Source organism: Hemiscyllium ocellatum, chromosome 8 (genome assembly GCF_020745735.1).
Source record: "Hemiscyllium ocellatum isolate sHemOce1 chromosome 8, sHemOce1.pat.X.cur, whole genome shotgun sequence".
NCBI lineage: Eukaryota > Metazoa > Chordata > Chondrichthyes > Orectolobiformes > Hemiscylliidae > Hemiscyllium > Hemiscyllium ocellatum.
The window spans coordinates 59364093-59385425 of NC_083408.1; the positions used below are offsets into that span (position 1 = coordinate 59364093).

Below are 21333 nucleotides of genomic sequence, written 5' to 3' on the forward strand. Positions count from 1 at the left end.
TTAAAGTACATAGTAGGAATATATCATACAGTTTTATCTAATTATGAAGTACAATAACAGTTATGATATCTGAGAACTTTTGCACCTTTTTCTATAAAGAAACAGATAAATTTGTCAAAAATAGCATATTATGATTAAGCTAGTTTAATGAACATTGCATTACCTGATTTATTACATGAATAACTAATAGCTTATTAATAATATCATGGAAACTGTGCATATTTGATTTAAACTTGATAAATGTTTGAAGATCTTAAATTAGAAGTACATTTTACCCAATTAAATTTCAATTTATAGCAATTTTGCAATCTTTTTAAATGAAGTCCAAAATTATCTTAATATTAAAAGCCTATTATCTAAAATTGTTACAGTTGATCTTTATAATGTTACCGCATGGTCACATTGTTGCTGATGACAAGATGAAGGTGAAATCATGACAATTTGCAACCTCCCATGAATTGGTTTCATTTGGAAGAAATAATATGACATATATATATGTGTATTGTACTGAATTTAATATGTATCCAGAAACTATGTTTTCCTACAAGGCAGTATTTTTTGTCACTTTGTCTTTATAAATCCTTTTAGTTATTCTGGGATATTTTAATGAAAACTTCAAATATGGAATCTAATCTAACTGTAGTTTGTTTTCTAGATTATTTTCTTTATAGTTTGTTTGCTTTCAGGTTATTTTTCTTTTCTAAAGAATGGAAAGTATGGACATAAAGTGAGTGGCAAAGCAATTTAAAGGGTTGTCTTATCGTGTAGGATAGGGAAATGTGCAATCATGTACAATCACGACAAATTAAAGCAAGATAAATGGTACCTACTACTTACAGAAGGATCCAGATGCCTATGAATAGTGAATCAATGAGAGAATTATCTCATTGTTCTTTCAAAAAAAAACAAATAAATTAAGGTTTATTGACTTCCTTCCCCACCTATCATTCATTATAGTTGCTGCTCCTGGACATTTATAATTTGACTGACTTCAGAAGTAACTTTGAAAGAAAAGGTCTGACTTTTTTTTTCCTCTACTTATTTTTCTTTCCTCCTTCTGAACCACAGTTTCATGGACCCTGGCAAGCCCCTGTATGTTAACCCAGTAGTAGTTTATAATGTCTGAGCTTAGACTGCGAGTAGCTAGACACTATTTCACTGGATGAATCATCATTGTAGTGACCCATGTATTCTTAACTTACAGCCACTCATCCATCTTTCCAGCAAGCTTCAAGATATAAAAAGCAGGAATGGAAGTGCTTTGAACATTTGTTTTCTTTAAGGACACTGCAGCCAGTTTTAATGCCCCTGACCCTTCCCTGAGACTAGCTAATTCAGAACATGAGGGCTTTGCTATATTACTTAGTATCTCATCAGAGTTTATCCACGTTGCATTAGGTGAAAGTAGCTGATTTTGTTTACATTTGTAATTTCAGTATTGGTACCCTACAATTTTAAAATATAGCAATGTCGGTGGTGCTGACTTTGCAAACGTATGTAATACACAGGATGTTCTACAATCCATGTACATACGATCTTGTTTATAGCTTGTTTGATTTGACTGCTTACAAATTAAATGTATCAAAGAATGAACATTTTCTTGATCTCTCTTTTAATCTTGCTTGTTCAAATCATTGTTTCAATCTTGTGTGAACCATCTTTAGTGCAGTCCTCTTGTGTAATTCTGAGTCTTCATGCTATTTAAACCTGAACTGATATATATTTCAGTTGGTGATGATAATTTTTATTCCAATATCTATCATGCCTCCTATATGTCTTTGCCAAGCTGACCATAAGTCCTTCATAGGTTTTCATTTTTCTCCCTTCAGCGATAGGTTTTATTTTCTTCTCCTGGCATAATTTAATTTACAATAGCAATGCAATAATGTTGAGTGCTAGTATAATTACTAGTAAAGGAAGTTTTGAATATAACTGGGAATCTATGACAGCAAAGAGAAAAAGTGAACAACTGCAATTATCATAGAATATCAAAGTGAAGAGATACCCCTAATGTAAAATTTTTGATTGAGTCATAAAATTGCAGTAGGATAAGTATATATAAATATTCTGTGCAATTCATATTGCCCATTAGATGAATTTAATGATAGTGAGAATCTTTCAAAAGGTAGGTAAATACATGGAACTAATAACAGTTTCCAGAAAAGAGTCTACACTCCATCCTGTTTTCGGTAAACTTAAGATTCTGGGAAGTAGTTAAATAACTGTGATCATGATTGAAGTTTAGCTTTGTGACAATTTAAGTAAGCTGTAATAAGTATTATATCCATTGGCTTATTTTGAAGCTGATGCAGAAGATAAAGAAGCAAATTAAGAATTTTTAAAGCTCTTACTAGATAAGAGGTAGTAAGATAAACTTTAATCAATAGTTTTTGAGTTCAGACCATTTTTGTAAGAAAATTAGAAGATAATGCCAAATAAAGAGAGATTGTGTTGATTGGGTGAATGGAGGGGACTAGGGGAGCAAATTGTAGTGAATGAAAGGAGCATCAAATCCAAATGAATAGAGTTAACTTCAAAATAGCCCTCACATTGACAAGTCTCTTGTACTTGGAAAGATCATGGTGTGTATCGTATACAAGTGTACAATATGTCCTAATTTTGCAAGAAATTGAAGTTTCCATATTGGTATCACAGAATTTTTTTTTTGTCTCTTTGAAACTATATAGATGTAGCCATGATCTGGAGGTGCTGGTGTTGGACTGGGATGGACAAAGTTAAAAATCGCACAACACCATGCTATAGTCCAACAGGTTTATTTGGAAGTAGAAGCTTTCAGGGCGCTGCTACCTGACTCCGAAAGCTTGTATTTACAACTAAACCAGTTGGACTATAACCTGGTGTTGTGCGATTTTTAGCTATATAAGTGTAGATTATCAGAGCTACCAGAGATGGCAGACTTTCATTATGCAAATAGGTTAAAAAAAATCAAGACTTTTATTCTTGGAACAGGAAAGTTTATGAGGGAACTATCAATGGTTTTGAAAGAGAGACATTTTGCATGAGTAAGTATAGAGAATCATTCCTTCTGTTGAATAGGTCAATAACTAGAGGTCGTAAATATGAAATAATGAGCAACAGCTGTAGGGGAGAGAAGACTTTTTTTCACCAAGTTGTTGGGGTCTAAAATACACTATCCCAAAAAAGTGGTGAAAGCTAGTTTTATGAATAATTTTTAAAGTGTTTGAATAGGGACTTTACACCATGGAATTTACAAGACTAATAACATAGATCATGATTGTGAGATCATGTAGACTTATGAGGCTATTCCAAGAGTCCCCATGGGCCAGCTAAGCACTTGGTTTGTTAAATATTTCTACAAAATGAGAAAACTGAAAACCTCTAATGATAATTCATCCATACCAATTATGTAAGTTACAGGTCAGATGCCCTTTACTTCCTGTCGATCTTTTTTTCATTTTGCCACAAAGGTAAAGTTTACATTCTCAATTTGGTATTCTGCTCCAGGCAACCTTCAGCTGGTAGCCATGGTTAATATCACTGTTGACATCATTGAGTTTTCAGCCTACAACTCCAATCCATAATATCAAATGAGAAAATTAAAATGAACACATAGATGAGTGTCCTGAGTTATCTCCTGAGTTTGTTTGTATATTTGGAGATACTAGTGGATCTAAAACTTCATTCTGATATTATGCATATAGATGGTGTAATCTGCCTTGTATTATCTTTTTTGAGAAGAGGAAGTCACTTTAAAGACGCAATTCAAAATTGTTTCTGAAGAGAATCTAACCAATCACAATATATTCATGATTTGGAGATGCCGGTATTGAACTGGGGTATACAAAGTTAAAAATCACACAACACCAGGTTATAGTCCAACAGGTTAATTGGAAGCACACTAGCTTTCGGAGCGACACTCCTTCATCAGGTGATAGTGATGAAAGCTAGTGTGCTTCCAATTAAACCTGTTGGACTATAACCTGGTGTTGTGTGATTTTTAACAATATATTCAAACACACTGCAAAACATGATTAACCACAATTGATAATGCTGTATGGAAACTCATTATGATTAATTTATTGCCAATAAGAAGTATAAATGAATTATTATCAAGTCACTGATTTTTTTTATTTTCCTTGCTCAACACAAGGATGGAATAGAGAATTGCTATGTTATGTTCATGCCAGAGAATACAACAATAAGTCTGCATCTATGTAGCAATAAATATGGGGTTTCCTTAACGCAATTAGTTATTGCATTGCATGTCATATTGAAGAGAAGTCCCATTTGTGAAATTACAGCTGTTTCAGTTTTGAAGAACTGCAGTTAAAACTAGGATATTATGGCAGAGGGGAAAAATGCCTCAAAATATTATTCTTTGTATTTAATCAAGGCAATACTTCTCTCTCACTTAATGCTGTAGTTAATTCTAAAAAATGGTACAATTCTTCTCATGTTATCAAAATTGATTTGCCTGATTCACCTGGATTATACCTATGTCACCTTTACATTATCGTTCAATTCCGTTCCTGCTCCAGGTCATCTGCTGATGGAACATTCATCCGTGCCTTGTATTACATCTACATGTAACTATTCAACATACTGCTGGCCTGTTCAGTATGTCCTAGCCAGCATACACTTGAAGTCATCCAAAGCTCTGTTATACATGACCTAACTTGACCCAATGTCCTTTAACCCTTTGATAACATGAGAAGAATTGTAACATTTTGTAGAATTAACTACAGCATTAAGTGAAAGAGAAGCATTGCCGTGATTAAATACAAAGGATAATCTGTTGAGGCGTTTTCCCCCATATGCCATAATATCCGAGTTTTAACTGCAGTTCTTCACAGTGAAACAGCTGTAATTTCATAAGTGAGATTTCTCTTCAATATTACATGCAATGCAAAAACTAATTGCATTCAGAAAACCCCACATTTAATCACTTCTTCGTTTATTGATTTACATTAGCTCCTAATTAAGCACTGACTCCATTTTAAAATTCTTGTTTTAAATTCCTCATGATCCCTGCAGATCTGCAACCCTCATTTGACAAGCCCCTAAACTATGGAATTTTTCTCTGCACTTTTACATCTCTTTCCTCATTTAAGATATTGCTTAGAACCTAACTCTTTGATCAAGTCTTCTGTAATGTGTCCTTATGGCTCAATGCTGAGCATTAAAATTTTGTTTGTTAATGCTTTGTCAATTAACTTAGCTTGTTTTACAATGTTAGACACTATAGGAATTCAAGTTGTTATTTGTTTTCTTTTGAAAGTTTCAAAACTAAAATTTAAAACAAACCTCTGGCCTTCAAAGGTTTCTCTGTGGATACAGTTACTGGATGGTAAATGAAGAGTCAGGAGTAATCGCGAGCTTGCAATTATGTCATGTCCAAAGTATCTCAAAATGCAGATGAGGTTAGTGATCGCAAAGAGTGAAGAGCTGAAGGAGATGACTGTAGATGTAAGGTTGCCATAGTCTTAGCAAACCATAGGGCTTTTCTCTTATTAGAGAGTGATGACTGGTGGTTTAACCTGAGGGAGACCGTGGCTCAGGCAAGAGGAAAGGTTGAGAAGGAGAGTCCTTCCTGGTAACTTCAGTGTGGGAATTGTACACATGAACACTATTGGCATCACTTTGCATCCAAATTATCCATTCAGCCAGCTGAACTAACTGATTCCTGAGGTGACTGAGGAGAGAAAAGTAAGATGTGGTAAGTTTTAGCGAGGATCCAAAAGTATGAGGCCCAGGTACTTGAAAGTCCTATAACAAAAAAGATTAGAAAGAGAGAAATAGAACAGGGGAAAATGAGGCTAGAGTCAGGTGAGCAGACATTAACATAGGGCTGGAAGAGATATAAAGGCAGGGAGAAAAACACTAAGTGGAAATTGTAGGCAAAGACACAGATTTTGAATTTGATTCGTTATGGATAGTGGGCCATTGGAAATTGACTTAGGCAGAATTAATTTTAAAAAAATGAAACTTGGGGCAGAATTTTAACTGTTCAGGTATGTTCAAGGAGTTAAACCTCAAAAGTGTCAATGAACTCTGCTTGATTTAGTTCACTTCCAGGTTTTATCCAAGTGGGTTTGCAGGCAAGCACAAACACTAGTAGAACTGCTCATAAGTAACTAATTTTTAAATGATCAATTAACTCTGGATTTAACCCAACATTCTAACTTTAACACCCTATGCATAGATTTACTTAGTTCTGTGGAAGGTACCAGGCAAGATCACAGTGTGGAGTGTTTTCTCAATAGAACTGCCAATCCTAGATGAGGGACTGGTTCTCAGAGCACTTCTAACAATGTGCTTTCACTGTTTAACAGCTGATTTCCAACTTCATAGAAGCCACCCCTTATGTCTTGAACTTCATTCACCTTGACTTACGTTCCCCAACTGATAGTCTGCACTTTGTAGCATGGGAAAAGTATATGCTTTTTTAGATTACTTACAGTGTGGAAACAGGCCCTTCGGCCCAACAAGTCCACACCGACCCGCCGAAGCGCAACCCATCCATACCCCTACATTTACCCCCTACCTAACACTACGGGCAATTTAGCATGGCCAATTCACCTGACCCGCACATCTTTGGACTGTGGAAGGAAACCAGAGCACCCGGAGGAAACCCACGCAGACACGGGGAGAACGTGCAAACTCCACACAGTCAGTCGCCTGAGTCGGGAATTGAAACCAGGTCTCAGGCACTGTGAGGCAGCAGTGCTAACCACTGTGCCACCGTGCTGTTCTATCTTGGGTTTTTCCCTTCACAACAAGAAGAGCAATAGGAGCAGTAGTGACCTGCACTTCAATCACTCCATCAGGCAGAGGAAAGGAGCACATCACAAAGGTGGTGAGACCCCAAAATAGGGTCTGCAGGCACCTGTCTCTTCCCATGTGAGCACTAGTGCTTCATAATGTTTAGGCATTCATGATCAGTCATAACTGATATCTGTATCCACATGGAACAGAGACAGAAACTTCCCAGTTTACCATGTAGCATGCAGAGCCATTGGCCCTCAGGCTCTCTGAAGGTCCTGCTCTGGTTTTCTGTCCCTTCATGGAGTTCTGCATTTCTTGCCAGGAGAGAAGGTAGAGAACTGAGTATAAGAAATGAATTATTTATGAAGGAGGGAAGAACAACATCGTGGAAAGCGGCTAAGCCTAAGTGAGATGACACAAAGATCGGTGAATTTCAATGCTGGCTTTGAGGATGAGGATATGAAGAGGTGCTATGAGAGAGCAGTACTTGGAGTTGCAAGATGTATTGATTAGATTAGATTCCCTACAGCGTAAAACAGGCCCTTCAGCCCAAGAAGTCCACACCGACAATCCGAAGAGTGACCCATCCAGACCCGTTTCCCTCTGACTAATCCACCTAACACTATGGGCAATTTAGCATGGCCAATTCACTTGACTGCACATCTTTGGACTGTGGGAGGAAACTGGAGCACCCAGAGGAAACCCATGCAGACACAGGGAGAATGTGCAAACTACACACAGACAGTAGCCAGAGACTGGAATCCAACCTGTGTCCCTGGCGCTTTGAGGAAGCTGTGCTAACCTCTGAGCCACTGTGCCACCCTTAACCTGAGCGATGTGCAGGAGAATGCTGGAAAAGCCAGTGGGTGTGGAGGATTTATGCATTTTGACACACATTTCTCAACTCTTTCTGAAATCGTGAATTACTTTGGTGTACTGTATCCAGATCCAAAGAGCTTACTGCACATAATCTCACTTCAGTCCTTCAGATGTCTCAGCAGGATCTCCAGGTAAAAGTCGGAGACCTGGTGAGGATACCATTTCTATGGTTGCTGAAGGTTCAGCAATGAATGTACAGTTCAGTCATTCTAATCTGAGTATCTCTGACTAGAAGTCTAGTCTTTGACAGGTACCGTGTCATCCCACCCATGGTGATTAGTCAGGAAGCCTAGAAGCTGAATGCTAATATTGTAGCTGTTAGAAGTGCAATGGCAAAAATTCAGGTTTGTCAGCTGCATGCAAGTCTGTTGTGTTAAGGTTCTGCCCTTAGTGTCAAATAGGACATAGACAATGGTATTTTCATCAGATTGACATTTATCCTCAATGGTACATGGTCATTAAAAGTAGCAGAGCCAATAATGCTAAGTATTATGATCTCAGTAGAGACCAGTGGCGTTTTGTATTAATGTGAGGTCCAAATAGTTAGTTAATAGATAAGACTGCGAGGTTCATAGTTTAAATCCAAATAATATTACTGCATAAAAATCAAAAAACATTAATGCTAATAACTACACTCCCCCTTAAAATTTTAATTATGTTAGACATTCACATTGCAGCAAACATTGTTATACATTAAATCAGAACCTTCTAACTCACCTTTCCTTCTGTATCATTTATATAACACCGCCAAAACTCAAGACCATAACACCATAAGAAATAGGAATGGGAGTGGGCCATTTAGCCACTTAAGCATACTTTGCCATTCAATAGGATCATGGCTGTTCCTCATGATCATATTCCTGTGTATTCCCCAGGACTTTTGATTTCTCTGTTGATCAAGAATCAATCTATCTAAACCTTAGATATACACAAGGACTCGGCCCACACAGATTCTGTGGTAACATCTTTCAAAGATACTCAACCCTCTGACAGAAAAAAATCCTCTTCAAATGATTTGGATGCGAGCATAAGAGGCACAGTTAGTAAGTTTGCAGATGACACCAAAATTGGAAGTGTAGTGGACAGTGAAGAAGGTTACCTCTTGATTAGATGGGCCAGTGAGCTGAGGTGTGGCAGATTGAAAGCAATGCTCAAAATATTCAACATCGCCACATTTACAAAATAAATATTGTGCAATTTAGTTTTTAAAACTCAATACCCAAAAGCAATGCACTTAATGGCTTTAATTTAGATAAATGTGAGGTGCTGCATTATTGGAAAGCAAAACTTAGCAGGGCTTATACACTTCATGGTAAGGTCCTAGGGAGTGTTGCTGAACAAAGAGACCTTGGAGTGCTCCTTGAAAGGATATTGTGAAACTTGAAAGGGTTCAGAAAAGATTTAAAGGAATGTTGCCAGGATTGGAGGACTTGAGGTGTAGGGAGAGGCTGAATAGGCTGGGGCTGTTTTCCCTGGAGCGTCCGATGCTGAGGGATGACCTTAGGTTTAAAAAATCACAAGGGTCAAGGATAGGATTAATAGATTTTTTCCTGGGGTGTGGGAGTTTAGACCTAGAGGGCTTAGGTTTAGGATGAGAGGGGAAAGATATAAAAAAGACCAAAGTGCAGAGGGTGGTGCGTGTATGGAATGAGCTGCCAAAGGAAGTGGTGGAGGCTAGTGCAATTGCAACATTTAAAAGGCATCTGGATGGGTGTATGAATAGGAAGGGTTTGGAGGGATATGGGCCGGGCGCTGGCAGGTGGGACTAGATTGGGTTGGGATATCTGGTCGGCATGGACGAGTTGGACCGAAGGGTCTGTTTCCATGCTGTACATCTCTATGACTCTATCTCGGTCTTTTATTCTTAGACTGTGTACTCTGGTACTAGACACTCTCATGAGGGGAAGCATCCTCTCAGCATTTATCCTGTCAAGCCCCTTAAAAACTGTGCATTTTTAGTGTGATCACCTCTCATTCTTCTAAACTCCAGTGAGTAGAGTCCCAACTTCAAGACAATCCTTCCATGCTGGGAGTCATCCAGGTGATATAAGGGGACCAAAACTACATACTTTACTCCAGATAAAAGGATAATGACAATGTTGTGTCTAAATTGGAGGAAGGTCAATTTTAGTATCACTAGACAGGATTTGGCAAATAAACTGGGAGCAGCTACTTGCAGATAAGTCTACATTTGGAAACTGGGAGTCTTTTAAAAGTAATACAGTGAGCACGTAGCGACAGCGTGTTCTTCCAAGAGTGAAGGGCAAAGGCAGCAAGTCCAGGGAACTCCAGATGTCAAGAGATATCAAGAATTTGTTAACGAAAAAAAGGGAAGCTTATATAAGATACTGAAAATTGTGCCCTCTCTCCCCATTAAGTAATATGCTTTTTTTTACCTTTCTGCCAAAATGGACAAGTTCACATTTTCCCACACTACATTCCATATTCCAAAATTTTGCCCACTCACCTATCTGTGTCTCTTTGTAGATACCTTATGTCTTCTTGGCAACTTACTTTCCTACCTACCGTTGTGTCTTCAGAAAATCTTCCACAGTACAAACGTGCAGATTCGGTGTTTGGGCATGCTATATTGCTCATTATGTCCAAAGGTGTGGAGACTAGGTGGATTAGGTATGGGATGTGCAGGGTTACATGGTTAGGGTAGAGGAGTAGGTCTGGGAGGGATGCTATTCAGCGGGTCGGTGTGGACTCGATGTGTCAAATAACTTGCCTGACCTGCTGTGCTTTTCCAGCAACACATTTTCAGCTGTTTCCACAATGTAGGCATGCTATGGTTCCATGAAATCAACCATAAATTTGGTTTTTCTTAACTACTATCAGATCTGAACAGTGGTGGTGGACTTGAAACATTAACTCTGCAATCATTCTGCAAAGTGATCTCCACCCTGGAGGCTCCCTGCCTTCAGTCCTGATGAAGGGCTTTTGCCCGAAATGTCGACTTTCCTGCTCCTTGGATGCTGCCTGACCGGCTGTGCTTTTCCAGCACCACTCGTAATCTAGACTCTGATTTCCAGCATCTGGGGTCCTCACTTTTGCCTAATCATTCTGCAGATAATGCCAGGCCTGCTGAGTTTCTCCAGTAGTTTCAGTTTCTGCACCATCTATTTGATTCTGTCATCCAGGTCATTAATAGATTGTGAAAATGTGAGTTCCCAATTCTGATCCCTGTGGCACTCCTCATATTCAATTTTGCCAACCTAAAATGACCCATTTATGCCTACTTGCCAGTCCCTGATATCTAACTGAGCCCCTCTCTGTGGCAATATGTTACCCTGCACTAGGAGTTCTTAATTTATGCAGTGGCACATGATGTGGCACTTTAATAAATTTCTCTTTAAAAATCTTAAGTGTACCACATCCACAGATTCCCCTTAATTCACATTGCTTGATCGATCCTGAAAATCTTTAACAAATTAGTCAAAACGTATTTCCCTTCCATGAAAGAATGTTGACCCTATCTGAATACAAGTTTCCAAATGCCTGCTGCAATTTCCTTTGTAATAGGTTCCAACATATTTCCCTGTGACAGATATTTGACCTGTGGTTTTCTAGTTTCTGCATCCCAAATTTATTGAATACCAGATTTACATTCACTATTTCTTAATCACATCAGACCTTTTCAGAATCTAGGAAGTTTTGGAAAATTAAAATAATATCTTGACAGGGATTTTTGACTTTGGAATGATTTCCATTATGATGTGGGGACATGTCAGGTTTTAGTTCTACTCCCTTTAAACTGTTAATTCATACTTATTTCTTGAAAATTATATGCATCATCTTCATTGAAGACAGATGCAAAATATCTATTCAATTCATCTACCATTTATTTATTAACTATTATTAATTCACCAGACTCTCCTTGTGTAAAAAAAAACAACATTTACATTACTTTTTTCATTTCTAAATATCTGTAGAAACTTAACTGTTTTCATATTTCTAGTTAACTTTCCCTCATACTCTTAATTTTTCCATTATTATTCTTTTCCTTGCTACTTTTATCCTTTTTCTTTGCTATTTTTTATGTTCTATCCAATCTTCTGATCTGCAACTAATGTAGGTGGTAGCATGTGCTTTTTTATTTGATACTCCTGGATACTATCCTTATATAGTGAAGAACAGTGTATCCTTTCCTTGAAGTATGCCTTTCTCCTTGGAATATATCTTACAAATATGTATAACATATTCAAAGTAAAGGCAGGTGAATGTGAGTTAGTTCTATTAAAAAGACCAGGAAGTAAATTTGGAACAGTGACCTCAACCATCAGTTCCCAGAAAGCATGTGATTTCAGTGTAGTATCTGGGAAAATCCCTGTAGTGTTAATGGATGAAATATTTATATTGTTGGGTTTATGATAGGCAGAATGAAAACACAAAACCAGTAAGTTCAAAGCTTTTAAATTAAGAAGTATGCAGAGTTGAGTTCAGAACAGGAGGCAGGAGAAGCTAGTCAGTTCACAGGGACCAGTCATATCATTATAAGTGGTTCCTAGCCTGTGGAACTTCCAAGACAGGACACTTTGGAAGTGTCTTTCATTTGTTAATTTGAGAAAGTTTTGGCTATCATAACTCTGAAAAGTTCATGCCAACAGACTCTGAAAGGAGTTTTTTTTTTAAATGATCTCAATAGCCCAACAAAAGGAAACTGGAAAGTGTTAGTTGAGTAAAGATTTAACAAGCTCAGAAGTGAGCAATATTTCTCAGAGATTGTGCTTTTGTAATGGGTACTGTTGGGGAAACAGGTTGAAACTTTATTTTGATGTTTGTGTTATGATCTTTCTAACTGTTTTATCTTTTTGAATAACACTATGTTCATTTCTTTTTCTGCATTAAACTTATGTTCTCTTGTTAAAGAACATATGCAACCATGTATGAATATATTATAGTGACTAACCACCACACATTAACCAACTTTAAAAATGATCTGTTAAGTGAGATTTCATTCTGTCTTTTGACATGCTCAGTATAACAATCTGCAGAGGTATGAAATATCTCCTTACATTTCTGCCATTGTATCTCCATGGACCTATCCCTTAATCTAATTTCTCAATTCATGTTAGCCTGCTCCTTCATGCCCCAAAATTTCCCTTACTTAAAAATAAAACACTAGCATGAGACCCACTCTTCTGCCCTGAACTGTGTACACAATTCACTCATTTGATCATCGTTGCTAGCTAGGGATGAATTTATTATGAGGCCACAAACTAATCTCAGTTCATTGTACATTACATTGTACATTAATGGGTGGCACAGTGGTTAGCACTGCTGCCTCACATCACCAGAGACCTGGGTTCAATGCCCACCTCAGGTTAGTTGAATTGGCCGTACTAAATTGCCCATAGTGTTAGGTGAAGGGGTAAATGTAGGGGAATGGGTCTGGGTGGGTTGCTCTTCAGAGGGTCAGTGTGGACTTGTTGGGCCGAAGGGCCTGTTTCTACGATGTAAGTAATCTGATCTAATCTAATCTGTTACCAGTTCTAGAGTTACTTGTTCTCTGTTTGGCTGCAGAAATTATCCTGAAAACACTATAAATGCTCATTTCCTAAGCTACCTTTTTCAATCTGATTTGCTGAATCTACATGCATATTAAAATCACCCATGATTATTGCCATATCTTTCTATAATTGCCCTTATTTCTTCTTGTATGCATCATCCTACAGCATGGTTTCTATTAAGAAGTTATGAACTATTTCCACACATAACTTACCTTCCTTTGCTGTTTCTTTCTTTACCCAAGCTGATTGTACATCTTGGCCTTTAGAACTAAGATCCTTATTTCTATTGTACAAATATCATCTGTAATTAGCAGAGCTACTCTTTCACCTTTACTTAGCTCCCTGCCCTTCTGAAATGTCATATACCCTTGAATGTTTCTGTCTTGGCCTTTATCATCTTGTTGCCATGTCTTTGTAATGACTATCAGATCATAAATGTTCATTGCTATTTGAACTGTCACTTTGTTTATTGTTACTAATACTACTTGCTTTCATTTTTTTTTGTCATCTTTTGCAATCTTTGGCTTATTTGCCAGCACATTCTTGTTTATATGTCTGTCCCTTCCTGCCAGCTTCTGATAATCACTTCCTGTATTGCCACCTTAACTGTTGCCTTGTTTTCTTTCTTTAATCCCATCTTCTTGCATTCGATTCACCTTCCATTTAGTTTAAAGGCCTATCTCCAGCCCTAATATTATGATTCACTGGAACACTCACCTCAGCATAGATCAGATGAGGACTATCCCAATGTTAAGGCTCCTACTTTACTCAATACTGACCCAATCAGTGCTCTGAGAATCAAAACCCGTTTCCCACACCAATCTTTGGAGCACTAGAATTTTATTCGCCATAGGTCAATTTGCTCATGTGTCAGGTACCAATTCAGGTACCAATCCCAATTACCTTTGGGATTCTGCTTTTTCAATTTGTTTCCTGGCTGCCTTTGTTTCCTAAACAGAAGCTGTTTTATAGCCATACCTAATACCTGCATGGAACACGCCCTGCAGCAAGTTCCTCTCCAGATCAGAGCAGATGTCTTAAACCCTGGTACCCAGTCAGGCAAATTAGTATCTGAGCTTTTAAACTTGGCTGCAGAGAACTATTTCTATCCACTTGATTATACCACTGTATTCCTAATTATTACCCCTGTGTTAATGGACTCCTATACAATGGTCAGTTTGCTCATCCACCCTGCAGCCCCTAATTTAATCTCTGTACTGACTGCAAGCTCACTGAACCTGTTGGACCGTTGCAAAGGTTGAGCTTCTTTTACTTCTAATGTTGTCAATCTCTATAACTGCCTTACTTAGGGTCACATTGTCCTGGCCAGTGACCAAATCAGAACACACTGAGGGTGTAGACATCTGGAGCAAAGTGTGCAAGCCATTTTTCATCCTTCCCAGATGTGCTGCAGTGTCTGTAGCTCAGTGTGAAACTCTGACTAAACCAACATTCCTGAAGCTGCATACATTTACTGCAGATGCATTTTCCCTAGACCATACTGACATCCGAGAGCTTCCACATTCTGCAAGCACAACCCAGCATCTGACCCTTTTATTTTTCAATTTATAATTAATAAAGACGACACCCCCAATAAATTTTATTATTGCTAGCAAACTTTATTCCGACCTGTAAGAACATAATTATTACCAAGTTAGACAAGGTTTGAAAGATCAGGAAGTAAAATATTCCCTAGACAATCACTGATTTATTTTTGCTATGATGTGGTGCTTTGATTTCTGTCAGAACACTGTTGGTAAACTCTGAGGCATTGAAACTGGACTGAATAATTATTTTAGATGCTGTTGTCTGTCCATGTTCTCTTCACATCTGCTGTCTTGAGTGTTGCTATCTCTGGGTCCACCTCACTTTGCAAGTGTGTCTTTGACCCAGTTGAAGTGTCACTTTCATAATTGAAAATGTTTAAATTATAATTGTTACCTAAATTTTTCAGGAACTTCAATACCTAGCATTATTCATTCTTCAGTAAATATAAGTGTAGTCTATAGTTTGGTTCAATTGGATGCTAAAAGTCTGAGGAGGATAGAGTTTCCCTAATGTCACAGTCATTATTCCTGCTTCAATCTACTAACAAAAAAAAATCATTGGATCATTCATTTAATCTACTGTTATGGAATCTTCCAGCAGATGAAACGACGACCACATTTGCACATTTGGGAATTACTACCCTCCAAAACAAAGTGTGATGTGCATGGTGACTCTCCTGAAAGAGAATTTAAAGCATTTCCTTTACTCTGATTCCTACTTTACTTTGTGTTTTATAATGAAACTGTTTGAGTTAAAATGTGCTTGACTGCTGTTCAAGAATTGAAATTGTATTCCGAATAAGGCTTTCCACTTAATTTTGGAGATTGAGCAGAGAAGGAATTATAATCTGTTTAGATTCAATGGGACATTTTCTCCATACAGCTGCAGAGAATGCTCTTGTTAATTGGAAAAGTGCTAACTTCATAAATAACTATGAATGCATCTGTGGTGAGTAAATTAACATTCTCCACAGAACAGTTGTTGGCTTAACAGCTTTTTCAAGCTTATTTGACGTAAACTAGGCAGCCATTAGATTAAGTTCTCAGTCATTTTGCCAAACAATCTTGTTGGATTTGGCTGCAGGTTTATTAACTGCCTTGGATCCTAAATCAATTGATCTTTCCTCTTTTAAGTAAAGTTCTTTTTAAGCAGAGCAACCATTAAAACTTAATTTATTAAAATAGTCACATTGATCTCTTATCCCTCTTCTATCTACCTACCTGAAATAGGCATGTCGGTATATCTGATATGGGAAATTATAATTCCAACATGAATTGGCATAAATGCTCTGGCATTTATAGCAATTACTCTGTTCCTATTGCTGCAGTGCCATAGAGTTATAGAGATGTACAGCACGGAAACAGACCTCTCAGTCCAACTCGTCCATGCCGACCAGATATCCCAACCTAATCTAGTCCCACTTGCCAACACCCGGCCCATATCCCTCCAAACCCTTCCTACTCATATACCCATCCAGATGCCTTTGAAATGTTGCAATTGTACTAGCCTCCATCACTTCCTCTGGCAGCTCATTCCATACATTCACCATCCTCTGTATGAAAAAGTTGCCCCTTAGGTCCCTTTTATATTTTTCCCCTCTCACCCTAAATCTATGCCCTCTAGTTCTGGACTCCCCTACCTCAGAGGGATAGACTTTGTCTATTTATAATATCCCTGTCCCTTATGATTTTATAAACCTTGATAAGGTCACACTTCAGCATCCGACACTCCAGAGAAAACAGCCCCAGCCTATTCAGCCTCTCTACATAGCTCAAATCCTCCAAACCTGGCAACATCCTTGTAAATCTTTTCAGAACCCTTTCAAGTTTCACAACATCTTTCCAATAGGAAGGAAACCAGATTTGCACACAGTATTCTAAAAATGGCCTAACCAATGTCCTGTACAGCCGCAACATGACCTCACAACTCCTGTACTCAATACTCTGACCTATAAAGGAAATCATACCAAATACCTTCTTCACTATCCTACCTGTGACTCTACTTTCAAGGAGCTATGAACCTGCACTCTAAGGTCTCTTTGTTCAGTAACACTCCCTCGGTCCTAACCATTAAGTATACAAGTCCTGCTAAGATTTGCTTTCCCAAAATGCAGCACCTCGCATTTATCTGAATTAAACTCTGATCCCTTTGTAACCTTCTATGCTGTCCGCTACACCTCCAATTTTGTTGTCATCTACAAACTTAGTAACTATACCTTTTATGCTCACATCCAAATCATTTATATAAACGACGAAAAGTAGTGGACCCAGCACTGATCATTGTGGCACTCCACTGGTTACAGGGCTCCAGTCTGAAAAACAACCCTCCACCTCCACCCTCTGTCTTCTACCTTCAAGCCAGTTCTGTACCCAAATCAGTAGTTCTTTCTGTATTCCCTGAGATCTAACCTTGCTAACCAGTCTCCCATGGGGAACCTTGTCGAATGCCATACTGAAGTCCATATCGATCAATTATGTACCTCTTTGAACACTTAATTTGAATAATGAGCATTTTGAATATTATATGAATATTTTTGTCTTTGTTTCTACTTGCAAGTATTAGCTAAATAGTAATATGTAAGGAAATTATCATTGTAAACTGATACTTTTTAATTGTTTATTCAGCATCCCACAGATTTTTACACTGAATATATAATTTTGTATTTGTATTTTAATGAATGTGCTCTTCTCAGTAGAATCCAGCATGTTCAGCAAGCATTTAAAACTAAACCATGATTTTATGTTTTGATGTTAACTAACATTTCCTATTGAAGTACAGTCCCTGGAGACTCTTAACCTCCATAATATGAACATCTCGATTGAAATTGCTGGACTGAAATGAGAATCTTGAGTCAATGGAATGCTTCAAGACACATCCCTTCCTAGATATACTTACTGTTGTGTGACACACTCAGAAATAAATTCTTTTACATGTAGGTGCTTACTCCAATGCTGTTAAGAGATGTGTAGACTTCCAGTTTGGGTGTAGTGTTTTAATGGATCTTCTTTTTATTGTCAATATGCTTGCTCCAACCATAATATTTCGTATTTTAAATCTGACTCTGGCATAGCCTGAAAAGTCAAAGCAAAGAAAATCTAATTGTGCATTTCTACTATATGTCTCTTTTGGTTTTTTAAAGAGTATATAATATTCAAGTTATTGTTCTTTGAATATCGTGCTTTGTCCACTGTGTAATTGTCAGCTGTAACTTCTGTTTTGAAGTAGCTGGTGGGTTTGGCGTCAGGATTTCTGCTCATTATCTCTCTGTTCTGCACATTTATTATTAATACCCTTCAACTTTTACTATTTGTGTCATTTCTCACGCCTGTTCTCTTTTTCCCTTTTCTCCCCTTCTTGTCCAATTCATTTTTTGCTTCATTTTCTTCACTTTAAAGAAAGAAATGCTGTGATATTTCTTCTTCTTCCCAAACCTCCACTAGAAAACATTGGCCTCATCAAGGTAAAGGGCAAAGGCTTGAAACGGAAGGTCTTTCACGCTAGCTATGAATGGTATGCTGTGCAAAATTTAAAAAAAACTTCCTTCAGCCTGTCATTTCTAGCTCCTAAATATATTTATAACTTATAAATATTTAGTTTACATGTTCTTTAAAAAGGGAACCAATCAATACATTTCTGTAGTTTTGAGTAATTTCATTAAATTACATTTCCAGTCCAGATAATACTTTAATTTGGACTGGAGAGGAGGTAATTTATTCTTGCTAATTTAAAGTCAAAATTATATTTTATTCATTTGAGTGAATGGAGATTTAATTACATAGCCAAGTTGTTTGCCTTTCATTTGAAATTTATCTCGGATGTGTTCTGAGTCTTTCACTGAGGTTTACATAAGCTAAACCAAACATGCCTCCAAGAAAACTCTGGTTTGCAACAATGGTATTGTTGTAATGCATTTTATGATCAATCTCATCAGTCCAAATTAATTGACTTTAATTAAGCTTAATTGCAATCAGTTATGTTGCAGATTTAGTCAAGCTTCTATATCATTTCAGATACTTTGTAATTTGTGTAATAAATACACAGTTCAGTGTCAATGTGCTAAATTGGTAGGCCTAATTTCCGAGTTTAGTTTTTTTTGCTTTTAAATTTATGTTAGGATTTTTTTGGTATGTTATTTTTGACATTGTTTTTTCATACTGAATGTATTTTTACTTTTTACCTTCCATAGTTCCATCTTTACTCAGAACAGAAAACGTGTCTTTCTGGTTTAATCTCAATGATGTCATGCCCAAACCATTTCATTTTAATTCATTAATGAATTCTGCTGACTTATGAAGCCCTGCAGAAGAAAATCCATTTCTCTTTTTGTTCTCACTAAATCAGGACTGGTTCATTTGACACTGTGTAGTCACTTTCTAACATGGAATTAATTTCTTGCTCTTGCATTTTTCTGGTATTGGCTGAGAGCTATTTGATTGCTCACATTTACTATTCTTCTTTGGAGCATGCATATCCTTGTTCCTTTCTCAGTGGAATTAAGTATGCATGAGTTAAATAAATTCTCCAAACATGCTTATGGCACTTCAAAAGCTTGTAAAATTCTGAAAACATTTAGTATAAGCCTCAGAAAAGTTAAAAGTTCTTTAAAGTTCTTTAAATCTCTTTACAAAGAGCAATAGTTGACGGAAAATTCCCAACAATAGCTTGTATATAAATAATATTTTCCTTGTACTGTTTTGCAGGCTCATGCCCAGAGAGTCAGCAGGCCGAAAGTCCTGCAGCACAGGGGGCGGACGGGATCGACTTAGCCTCTCCAATGTCACCTCGTGCTAGCAAAAGTCGTATGTCGATGAAATTGCGGCGCTCGTCTGGTTCGGCTAATAAATCTTAACGACCACATCATAACAAAAAGTTACACTCCTAATTTACTAGCCATAAATCAATGTGTTCTTTTTTTTACTTATTATTTTACTGCTTAAGCCAAATGTTTTCCCTCTTGCTAATTTAGTAACTGTGTGTTACCACTCCATATGCAGTTTAATACCTGTTTCTTGTAAACTACTTTTTATTAAGAACACTGGAGTTCTATTTTTAGCTTACCAAAATATATATTTTAGCAATCTAATCTATGCTTGGTTGTACAGTGCAACTACCTTGCACCTACTTGATTACGTATCTGTATATTTACTGCACTTTTAATCACACTTACTGTTTTGAAAAACATTTTCTTGTTGAATTGTATTTGGCTAGTTAAGTTGAATGACCCATTTGTTATCGGGTACCATCACTAGGAAATTACAGCAGTCTTGCTTGGCTGTATATTGTGTACTTTGTACAGTTTTGTTTTACAGTAGAAACATTTCAGATTACTTGTGCACAATTCAGGAATGTATAGTAAGTTTTCAGTTTTTATGTAGATGTAAAGTTGTTTCAAAATATATTCACCAAATCAATCTTATGGCACAAAACATGTACAGAATATTTTCATTTTAAATTATAAGTATGAATTTTCCAAGGAATGTAAATGGTCTCTTAGCATTTCAGCTATAAAACATAGCTTGACAAAAGAAAATCAAGAGAAAATATATGGACTTGCTTTTATTTTAAACACTGACATATATATATATATATATATATATAAATATATATAATCTTAAAAATGCTGAAGATGCTGCTGAGTTAAACTATTTACTTGTGCATGGCTTCCAACCAAGAAACTGTAGAAAAACCACTGTAGGTGAAATCTGGTAAGAGGCCAAGTTATTGCTGGAATGATGAGAATTCTGGATGCGTTTGGATATGCACTCTTACAGGATTTGCACTCAAATATGTTTTCAATTTTCTGTGATATATTCATTAAGGAGAAAAGGGATCATTTAAGTGTGTCTGTATAACCAGTTCAACTTGAATTGAGTCAACTTTAAATTGCTGAAATGCAACAAAATGCATATTCCAGCTTATCAAATGTATTTTCCTACAAGGAAACATAATTTTGTAGGTGACTTGCAATGTTACTACTAACAGTATGTAGCATGATGTCATTACTAACTGCATGTGTAAATACCATATGATAAAATATATTATGTATTGTCATTTATGTAGTTGTCTATAAAAATTTGTAATGGCTGAAGATGCGCTGTTTAATATTGCAATAAAAAATATTCTTACCATGTCTACTTGTGGAAATTTTTGTTAGCAAGTCTTAAATGGAGAATGCTATAATGTAGTCTTTCAGAACTCTGAAATGTCTGGCTATATTGAGAAATGTCAAAGCACAAAGGGAAACCAATAAATATCTAATGTACCATCAATTTACTAATGAATTATTTGTACCCTTCCATTTTCAACATTATTGAAATATTCTCAAGTATCAAAGTATTGCTAATGCTTGCTTTAATAAATGTTTTGGAATATTTACTGCTCTCCTGAGAGGAATATGTTCGGTAGGAGGGCAAGTAAAATGTCAGGTGCTCAGCCCACTATCTTTCTGCCCATCCCAACCTGTTCCATGTAATACAGAGTGGGGAGTAGATTAGATGCCTGCCAGTTAAACTGCCCAATTTAGTGGTAATTGTAGGAAGGACCTCAATTTGCCTCCAATAAAATGAAGGGAAGGTAGGGAGTTGGTAATCAATCTTGGCACTCACTAGCCCAAATGTAAGACCCCTTTGTTCCTCCCTATTTGCAC

At 37.0% G+C, this 21333-nt stretch overlaps 1 protein-coding gene across 8 annotated transcripts in view; it reads left to right on the forward strand.

The window, feature by feature from the left end:
- The window catches only part of ralgapa1 (Ral GTPase activating protein catalytic subunit alpha 1), a 319967-nt gene extending 299148 nt beyond the window's left edge, over window positions 1–20819 (forward strand). For 4 of the 8 annotated variants that reach the window (XM_060829079.1, XM_060829081.1, XM_060829087.1 and 1 more), the window contains exon 40: window positions 19388–20819. In XM_060829079.1, the coding sequence (XP_060685062.1) occupies window positions 19388–19536 (149 nt within the window). In that variant the 3' untranslated portion in view covers window positions 19537–20819. Of the gene's footprint in view, window positions 1–1204; window positions 1386–18082; window positions 18199–19387 lie in introns of those variants that run through there. The other 4 variants (XM_060829088.1, XM_060829082.1, XM_060829084.1 and 1 more) reach the window with 4 other exon arrangements.
- The last annotated feature ends 514 nt before the right edge of the window (window positions 20820–21333 follow it).